General features: G+C 39.8%; 1 protein-coding gene across 1 annotated transcript; it reads left to right on the top strand.

Moving 5' to 3' along the window:
* Window positions 1-4,776: 4,776 nt before the first annotated feature.
* Window positions 4,777-9,474, top strand: LOC126708358 (uncharacterized). Its single transcript, XM_050408147.1, has 3 exons — window positions 4,777-5,134; window positions 5,237-5,469; window positions 5,671-9,474. Exons 1-3 carry the CDS (start codon window positions 4,777-4,779, stop codon window positions 9,472-9,474), a joined length of 4,395 nt encoding a protein of 1,464 aa, XP_050264104.1.
* Window positions 9,475-9,908: the final 434 nt, after the last annotated feature.

Raw genomic sequence — 9,908 nt, 5'->3', positions numbered from 1 at the left:
GATTGATGACATGACTATTAATCTTTGATCACCTTAAAATTTTGTAAGCATAAAAAATATATGAAGATAATGTAATCTATCGGTAAATTTGTCAAAATTCACATCGAATTAAGAAATATAGGGCTTGGTTGAAGTTACACCTGATGTAACTCTAAAAAATGTTACACCATCCAATAACTTATTATTGAATTCATATTTTGAAAATCCAACCGTTGGATTACATGTTTAATATGTTTTTAATATGCATGTCAATTTTCATACCAATCCGGTGTAATTTACCCATTATTATCCATTTAACTAATTAAATCTTATCCAATCCTAACTCAATCAAATTATTATGAGTAAACCCCAATCAACCCAATAATCAAAATTACCAAATTGCCACTAAAACTTGCAAATAACCAAAGTACTCCTAAAATCCTCTAAAATTGTTGAAATGCACCCTAATCCTAAAAAAATGACCGAAATACCTCTAAAATCATAAAATTAGCAAAATACCCCTTAAACTTAAAATATTACCAAAATATCCCCGGAAACTATAAAAATACCAAAATACCCCATAAACCTAAAAAATAACCGAAATACCCCCGAAACCTTTAAAATGACCAAAATACCCCCTGGAACTTAAAAATGACAAAAAATACGTCCTAAACCTAAGAAATGACTGAAATACTCCCCAAAACCTAAAAAGTACCAAAATGCCCATGAAACCTAACAATGACCAAAATACCCTCGAAATATTAAAATTACCAAAATACCCCCTAAACATAAAAAATAACTGAAAATACCCTCAAAACCTTAAAAAATGACAAAAATACCCCCTAAACCTAAAAAATAACCAAAATAGCCCGAAATTATAAAAATGAGTATTTTGGTCATTTAGGGGTATTTTAGTCATTTTTTGGTTTAAGGGTATTTCGATCATCTTTTAGGTTTAGGGTATATTTTTATTATTATATAGGTTTTAGGGCCATTTTTTTTTTCATTTTATAGGTTTTAGGGGTATTTTAGTCATTTTTTAGGTTTCGGGGGGGGGGGGGGGGGCTATTTTGGTCATTTTTTTAGGATTATGGGTATTTTGGTCATTTTTTAAGGTTTTGAGGGTATTTTCAGTTATTTTTTATGTTTAGGGGGGTATTTTGGTTTTTTTTGGGGGGGGGGTATTTTGACCAAATTTTAGGTTTTAGGGGTATTTTGGTCATTTTTTAAGTTTCGTGTGTACTTTGGTCATTTTTTTAGATTTGGGGGTTTCGGTCATTTATTAGATTTATGGGATATTTTGGTAATTTTTTGAGGTTTTTGAGCATATTTGGTGATTTTTGGGGGTTTTTTGGTCATTTTTGAGGTTATTTCATGGGTATTTTGCTCATTTTAGAGATTTTGGGATATTTTGGTCCTTTTAGTGGTTTTTTAGCCTAATTGGTGATTTTAGAGATTGTAGGAGTATTTTGGTCATTTTAAAGGTTTCATGAGTATTTTGCTTATTTTAGAGATTTTGAAGATATATTGGTCATTTTAGTGGTTTTTGAGAATATTTGGTGATTTTATAAAAATTGGCTTTGCGTAGGGTATGGATATCTATGAATAAACAGACCGGGTAACAATTGGGTATGGATACTAATTGGGTAAGGTAATCGGATATCCATGGATAAATTAATTGGGTCGGGTATATATGGATATACCTTGCCCATGACCATCCTTAATTATTTGTAAACAATAGGTGATGAACACTTATTTCTTCACCAAAAACACCTCCATCTTAATATTGGATGATGAATTTGGAATTTTGTCACCCTCCAGTTAGTCTTTGGTTAAACAATAGGTGACCAAAATTTATTTCGTCACCAAAGACACCTACATCCTAATATTAGGTGACGAATTTGGAATTTTGTCACCTCTGGTAAGTCTTTGGTGACGTGAAAATTTCGTCATCCTAGGTTTGCCTTTTTTTCATGACCTATAGTGACAAAATAAATATTTCATCACCAATTTGTGCATCTTTGGTGATGAAATATTGATTTCGTCACCAATTGGTACATCTTTGGTGACGAAATATTGATTTCATCACCAATTTTAAAATTTTTATAATATTTGGTGACGAATTCTTCTTTTCCTCACTAAATATTATCATTTGGTGACGAAATTGTTTATCCTCACTAGATTTCGTCACCATAGCCCACTTTTGTTGTAGTGTTGCTATATGGTTATGTTTGTGTTATTTTCTCATTAATGAGAATTTTGTTGTCTTTTACATGCTAAAATGATTATTTTCTCATTAATGAGTTTAAATGTGCTTGGGGTTCTGATGGGGGGTTTTGGCAAGTCGATTGGTGGTGTTGTGGTGATATCTCTGGGTTTGTGTAAATACATAAGCCATGATGTATAACACCATAGGCTATTGTGGTTTATATATACCCTACATTAAATATTGTAACATTGTAGAGAGGGAAAATTCCTGACCTATCGCAAGTTGACACGTCACATTACCAAGTCCACAAAATACAGCCAATTACAGAGCACCATATATTGCTGCTAGGTTTTGCTATCACTATTCAGAAGCCAACAGAAATTTGCCAAGTGTCATGCAAGAACCAATCACGCATCAGCGCACATGTAAGCGATGACTCAAGCAGCCTCGCATGTGTAAGCGATGACTCAAGCAGCCTCGCACGTGTAAGCGATGACTCAAGCAGTCCAGCACGTGTAAGCGATGACACAAGCGGACCAATCAGGCTGTGACATGTGTCACCAATCAAGTTCCGCCACGTATCGCTCACCCACCCCAAAACTCCTATAAATAGAAGCCTTCCTGAGACCTTTAAGGGGACCAGAATTCAGAAGTGAAAAAGCTCTGCGAAGATCAAGCCTCAAAGCCTTCAAGAACTTCAAGAACTTCAACCCCAAAATCGAAGAACATTCGAAGCAGAATCATCCAGATCATCTGCCTAGATCCTAAAGTTCACGGGAATCAAGCCAAAAGTGTCCGAAAACATAAACAAATCACAAATCATTGAAGCTCAACGGATTCAAGCCTCTAAAGCTCCGAAGAACTTCCACCACAAACCTTCGAAGACGAAGAACGTGAAGAACAAAGGATTTCTAAACAAGCTCATAGCCAGAGATTCATTGTAATTCCGTTTCAGTAATCTTCAATCCATCCCTCAACCAAATTGAAGGATATTTTGTGTTCAAGTCAAATCCACATTACCATAAATCTAATCAATAAGTTTTGCAAGGAGATCGAATCAGAGGATCACTCTTTTGTAATTCCAGAGAATTGTACCACATAATCATCAATACAAAATTCGCATTTGTGAAACTATTTTACTTGTTTGATTAATTTCAAACTAGAAATTTAGTCGCTTACAAATTCTGGCACGCCCTGTGGGACCTCTCTGCCTCTCATCTCTTCCTCCTTCAAAAGAAAAGAAATTCGACATCATTTTGCTACTAGCTTCAATGGCCTCTAGCAAGAATGTCTGAAAGTCAGTGGTTGATGATTCCAGTGCTGATGAGTATGTCGGCCCAATCACTCGCAGTCGGTCCAAAGCTCTTGATCGACTCCAACCTCAACCAACCCAAGAAAGCCAACCTCCTGCTGTCACCTCTCTGGACTTTCTTGCAAATAGGAAAGCTACCACTAAAGATTCATCTGCCTCGAAAGATTTGGAGACCAGTAATGAATCATCCCCAACAAAGACCTTTTCTATCAACTCTTCACCCGTGATGAGAAACTTAAGGAGTGAAGTACCATTGACTCATCCTGTTTCATCATTTTCCCCGTCATCTATAGAGGTCATGCCAGTAATGATGACTAATACCTCTACCATGGAAGAAAAGATGGCTGAAATGGAACAAAGGGTCATCCTTCTCACAAAGGCACTTGAAGAAAAGGATGTCAAAATTGCAACCCTAATGAATAAGCTGGAGGTACAAGATTCGGGTGAATCAAGTCTTGGCCCTGAGCAGCCACTTGGCTTTACCTTCAAAGGAGAAAACGCTAAGAGTGATAAAGGAAAAGGAGGTGAAGGCACTTCTCAACATGGACATTCCACCTCAATGGCCTCAATATCTGTCCAATAACTGCAAGATATGATTACAAATACCATTCGAGCACAATATGGAGGTTCTTCCACAAGTTCTCTCATATATTCCAAACCCTATACAAAGCACATTGATAACATGAGAATGCCAAATGGGTATCAACCTCCCAAGTTCTTGCAATTTGATGGCAAAGGAAACCCTAAGCAACACATTACTCACTTTGTAGAAACTTGCAAGAATGCAGGGACTCAAGGAGGCCTCTTTGTAAAGCAATTTGTCCGTTCACTAAAAGGGAATGCCTTTGATTGGTATACAGACTTAGAGCCTGAATCAATCGATAGCTGGGAACAACTTGAAAGGGAGTTTCTCAACCGATTCTACAGCACACGACGCACAGTAAGCATGATGGAGCTTACCAATACTAAACAGTGGAAGGATGAGCCCGTCGTTGATTATATCAATTGGTGGCATTCTTTGAGTCTAGACTGCAAGGATAGACTTACTGAAATATCTGCTATAGAGATGTGCATCCAAGGCATGCATTGGGGACTTCTTTACATCCTTCAAGGAGTAAAGCCTCGAACATTTGAAGAGTTGGCAACTTGTGCGCATGACATGGAATTAAGTATTTCTAGCCATGGAAATACGAAACCTCCCGTACCTGAAGAAAGGAAAGAAAGACGGGAAATAAGGAAAAATGACAGGAATGCAAAAAGTAATATCAAAGACTCAATGAATGTCAATCCTGCCCCAATCAAAATTTCAACAAAAAATGTGAAGGCCAATGAAAAGAGGCCTGAAGGAGGTCAACAACGTGAGACGCGTCGCTCATCACTTAAGGAATGGGAACAAAAAGTCTATCCTTTCCTAGACGCCGATATGCCTGAAATGCTAGAACAACTGCTCAAGTTGAAATTAATTGAATTGCCAGAATGCAAACGACCGGAAGAGATGAGAAAAGTTGATGACCCGAACTATTGTAGGTATCATCGCATCATAAGTCATCCAATCCAAAAATGCTTTGTTCTTAAAGAACTCATCATGAAGCTAGCCAAGGAAAGGAAAATCGATTTGGATTTTAATGATGTTGGTTAGTCAAACCTGGTCACATTTTCTTGTGGGTTACCTAGTTCCCTGTCTCCAAATACTAAGCAAGGGGTAAATACCACGCTCATCCATTTTGGTTCTTTAGAACCGGTTCAAGTTCAGCTCTCACAAAAAGCACCTCATTATAGTTCAAACGATGATAAAAGGTCAACGACGGATGAGGAAGAAGGTTGGACAATGATTGTTCTCAAGAGATGGAAGAAGAAACGAGCATTCCCTCTTCATTTGATCACCCAAGAGTCCAAAAGAGCACAAAACCAGATTCAGCCTTGGTCAAAAAGAATGAGTGATAAGAGGCAAAGGAGACTGGGAACAAAAGTATATGAAGATTCAGCACAAACCCGAAAATCTCGAAAGCTCATCACATTGGAAGAATTCTTCCCCAGAAAATTCTTTCAAAATAACTCAGCCGAGGTCGTCCACACAGTTTCTCGTTGCAAAATCCAGGACTAAAAGGAGGACGTTGACCATGATGATCCAAAAGAGACCTTATCATCTTTGGAGGAACTCCAATATCAGGTCGATGAAGTTGAACCCTTGCAATCCTCCACATCACTAAAAGAAGTGCTCACCCGAGCTCTTGAGGAGCCAGAGATATACGCCCCTCATACCAATACGCTTCAACAAACACAGGGATGTTACGCATACTCTCCAGATTTGACTTTCACTGATGAGGATCTATTGTTAGGCTCTAAGCCCCACAATTGCCCACTCTATGTCTCTAGTTATGCTCGTAAACAAAGGATCGAGCGTATCCTTGTTGATGGAGGTTCAGCCGTTAACATACTTCCAAAAATTACCATGAAACGACTGGGTTTTACTATGGAAGAATTATCACACAGTCGTTTGGTCATCCAAGGTTTTAATCAAGGAGGACAACGTGCAATCGGCCTAATCCACCTAGAATTATCCATTGGAGAATTGAAAAGCAACGTCTTGTTCCACGTCATTGACGCTAAGACGACCTACAACATGTTGTTAGGACGTCCTTGGATCCATGAAAATGGAATAGTGCCATCAACCTTGCATCAATGCTTCAAGTTCTTTCAAAATGGAATAAAAAAGGTCGATGCCGATTTAAAGCCTTTTGCAGAAACCGAAGCTCATTTTGCTGATGCAAAATTTTATGCAAAAGAAGACATTTCTAGCGAGGTTCTTCCAATTGAGATCCCGTCTATGAAAGGTAAACAAGATGAAAAGGAGCATGTTAAATTCATCGCCAAAAAGGACATCTCTTCCCCAAAGAAAGTTCCAGAACCATTCCTCCGGTATATACCATTATCACATCGCAAGAATGGACAATCACCGTTCGCGGAATGCCTTCAACCTACGAAAGACATGGGGAGACCTGCAAAGCTCACGATGGAGGATGTAGCCATATTGAAAGAAAATCATGTCATGCCTTTAACTTCATCTACAAATCCTTTGCCCTCGAAGCCGTTAAATGGATTCGTGAGATCTTCGCAAAGTCCGATAGAGCATGGTATTCTACCAAGTGAGCAGACGAAAGAATGGTTCGACCCAAAGGCATATAGGCTGTTAGCCAAAGCAAGCTACGATTTCTCAAAACAAGAAGACTTAGGGAAGCTAATTCCAGAAGCCACCGGAGAAAAGATGCATGGCCTTAGCAAAACACAAAGGAAAATGCGGCTTGAAGGGCATAAAATTCCTATCCCAAAGACCGGATTAGGTTATACTCCCGAACAACCAGCTCGAATATGGATCAAGAAAAGAAGAGATCCTTCGAGTTCTCAATACATAACGGTGGAGGTCGGCGAAAGTTCAAATCAAAGAAAAGACCATTCTTCACCCCATGTCTCAGAGTTTGATCGCATCGAGGCCTCGTCATCACGAATCACAGTGTTCGACAGGTTAAATACAACTTGTTTAACACCAAATCGGGACACTCTTGCTTGTAAATCAGTCTTTGATCGACTGGGGGCAACGAAAAGGCCTATTGATAGTCATTCTCAAAGTTCAATAAACTTTGACGTTCAAGGGGAGAAGAAAGCCAATGATGAGATCCGCAGTAGCATTCCTTCACGCATGAAACGTAACTTTACCTTGGAGATCAACACTGAAGGATCGCTCAAAGTCAAAAGACGAACGATTGTACATACAAGTCAGTCACCCGTCCATGATGAGGAAATTGAAGAGGTATCATCTTCGTTTCATATTACAATAGAAGAGGGTACACTGTCAGATGCTGAAGCAACCAATGAAGAGGTCGATGAAGCTCCTCCAGCCTTGGAAGATGGAGGACAAGCTACAGTTGATGAACTTAAAGAGATCAATTTAGGAACTGTTGAAGAACCCCGACCAACTTTCATCAGTGCGCTTCTTACCCCTGAAGAAGAAGAAGGATACCTCAAGCTCCTAGTAGAGTACAAAGATGTGTTCGCTTGGACTTACAAGGAAATGCCTGGGCTCAATCCAAGTATTGCTTTACACCATTTGGCAGTAAAGAAAGGCGTGCGCCCAGTCAAACAAGCTCAAAGACGCTTTCGGCCAGAGCTTATCCCTCAAATAGAAACCGAGGTCAATAAGCTCATTGAAGCAGGCTTCATTCGTGAAGTGCAGTACCCGGAATGGATTGCTAACATCGTCCCTGTCAAGAAGAAGAATGGACAAATCCGAGTGTGCGTTGACTTCCGTGATTTGAACAATGCATGTCCCAAAGATGATTTTCCATTACCCATCACTGAGGTCATGGTTGATGCCACTACCGATCATGAAGCTTTATCTTTCATGGATGGATCTTCGGGTTACAACCAAATTCGAATGAATCCTAAGGATGAGCAGCTTACAGCTTTTCGTACCCCTAAGGGAATTTACTGTTACAAAGTGATGCCTTTTGGACTAAAGAATGCTGGTGCTACTTATCAACGGGTCATGCAGAAGATCTTTGATAATGTACTTCATAAATACGTGGAGTGTTATGTCGATGATCTGGTGGTTAAAACAAAAAGGAGGGAAGACCATCTGGTAGATCTACGATCCGTGTTCACTCGCTTGAGAAAGTATCAGCTTAAGATGAACCCCCGCAAATGTGCTTTTGGCGTAACATCTGGAAAATTTCTTGGTTTCATTGTGAGGCACCGCGGTATTGAAATTGACCAGTCCAAAATTGAAGCTATCCAGAAAATGCTAGAGCCCAAGAATCTGCGAGAACTTAGAGGCTTGCAGGGAAAACTGGCCTACATACGACGATTTATCTCGAATTTGGCCGGTCGATGTCAACCTTTCAATAGATTGATGAAAAAGGATGTGCACTTTGAATGGGATGAGGCTTGCAGCAATGCTTTTGCACGCATCAAAACATACTTACTTAATCCTCCAGTTTTAGGTGCTCCTATCCCAGGAAAGCCTTTGGTGCTGTATATTGCGGCCCAAGAAAGGTCTCTAGGTGCTCTTATGGCACAAGAAAATAAAGAGGGGAAAGAAAGAGCCCTTTATTATCTAAGTCGAACTCTCAATAGGGCTGAATTAAATTATTCTCCTATTGAAAAGATGTGTCTAGCTCTTTTCTTTGCCATAGACAAACTGAAGCACTACATGCAAGCATATATGGTCCGTTTGATAGCAAAGGTAGACCCAATCAAATATGTCCTCTCTAGGCCAGTGATTTCGAGTCGAATAGCTCGATGGGCAGTCTTGCTTCAGCAATATGACCTTGCATACGTTCCACAAAAAGCCGTCAAAGGACAAGTATTGGCAGATTTCTTAGCTGATCACCCAGTTCCGTCTGATTGGGAGTTCTCTGATGATTTCCCAGATGAAGATGTGTTTTACATTGAAGTAATGCCACCATGGGTGATGTTTTTCGATGGGGCTGCACGTCAAGAAGGAGCGGGGGCAGGTGTAGTGTTTGTTTCTCCACAACGGCATATACTTCTTTACTCGTTCTCATTAAGTGAACTTTGCTCTAACAACGTAGCTGAATATCAAGCGTTGATCATCGGTCTCCAGATGGCTATTGAGATGGGCATATCACAACTTGAGATTTTGGGGGACTCCAAATTAGTTATCAACCAAATCTTGGAGCAATATGACGTCAAGAAAGAAGACCTCATCCCCTATTGCAAATATGCGAAGAAGTTGCTAGCAAATTTTGAAGTCATCACATTGGAGCATATACCAAGGAAGGAGAATAGACAGGCCGATGCTTTAGCTAATTTGGCTACTGCCTTAGCATTATCCCAAGAAGAGACAACCAAAGTCGCTATTTCCCAAAGGTGGGTGGTACCTCTCGTGGTTGAAGAAGAAGAAGAAGAGCAAGCCAACATCATTTCTGTATGCCTTGTCGAAAAAGAAGATTGGTGACAAGTGATCATTGAATACCTTCAACATGGAAGACTCCCGGATGATAAACGCCACAAGACTGAAATTCGGCTTAGGGCTGCTCGATTCATTTACTATAAAGACACTCTCTTCCGCCATTCATTTGATGGATTGTTTCTCCGTTGCTTAGGAGAGGAGGAGGCTAAACAAGCCTTAGAGGAGGCTCATTCTGGAATATGCGGCGCACATCAGTCAGGTCCTAAGTTACATTATAGGATCAAACGAATGGGTTACTATTGGCCTACAATGGTGCAAGATTTTATGGAATGTGCTAAAAAGTGTGAAGCTTGTCAGTATCACGCAAACTTCATCCACCAACTGCCAGAACCTTTACACCCAACTGTAGCTTCTTGGCCTTTTGATGCATGGGGACTTGATGCAATAGGGCCATTACCAAAGTCATCCGGTGGCCACTT

This window comes from Quercus robur, chromosome 12 (genome assembly GCF_932294415.1).
Source record: "Quercus robur chromosome 12, dhQueRobu3.1, whole genome shotgun sequence".
NCBI classification, from domain to species: Eukaryota; Viridiplantae; Streptophyta; class Magnoliopsida; order Fagales; family Fagaceae; genus Quercus; species Quercus robur.
This window is presented reverse-complemented; position numbering and strand designations above follow the sequence as displayed.

Excerpts from the sequence above, each read along its gene's own strand:
- LOC126708358 (XM_050408147.1), top strand. The coding sequence starts at position 4,777 with ATGAATGTCAATCCTGCCCCAATCAAAATTTCAACAAAAAATGTGAAG. Across the intron at positions 5,135-5,236 it reads TTTGGATTTTAATGATGTTG|AACCGGTTCAAGTTCAGCTC; the intron begins GTTAGTCAAACC and ends TTGGTTCTTTAG. Across the intron at positions 5,470-5,670 it reads AAAGGAGACTGGGAACAAAA|GTCGATGAAGTTGAACCCTT; the intron begins GTATATGAAGAT and ends CTCCAATATCAG.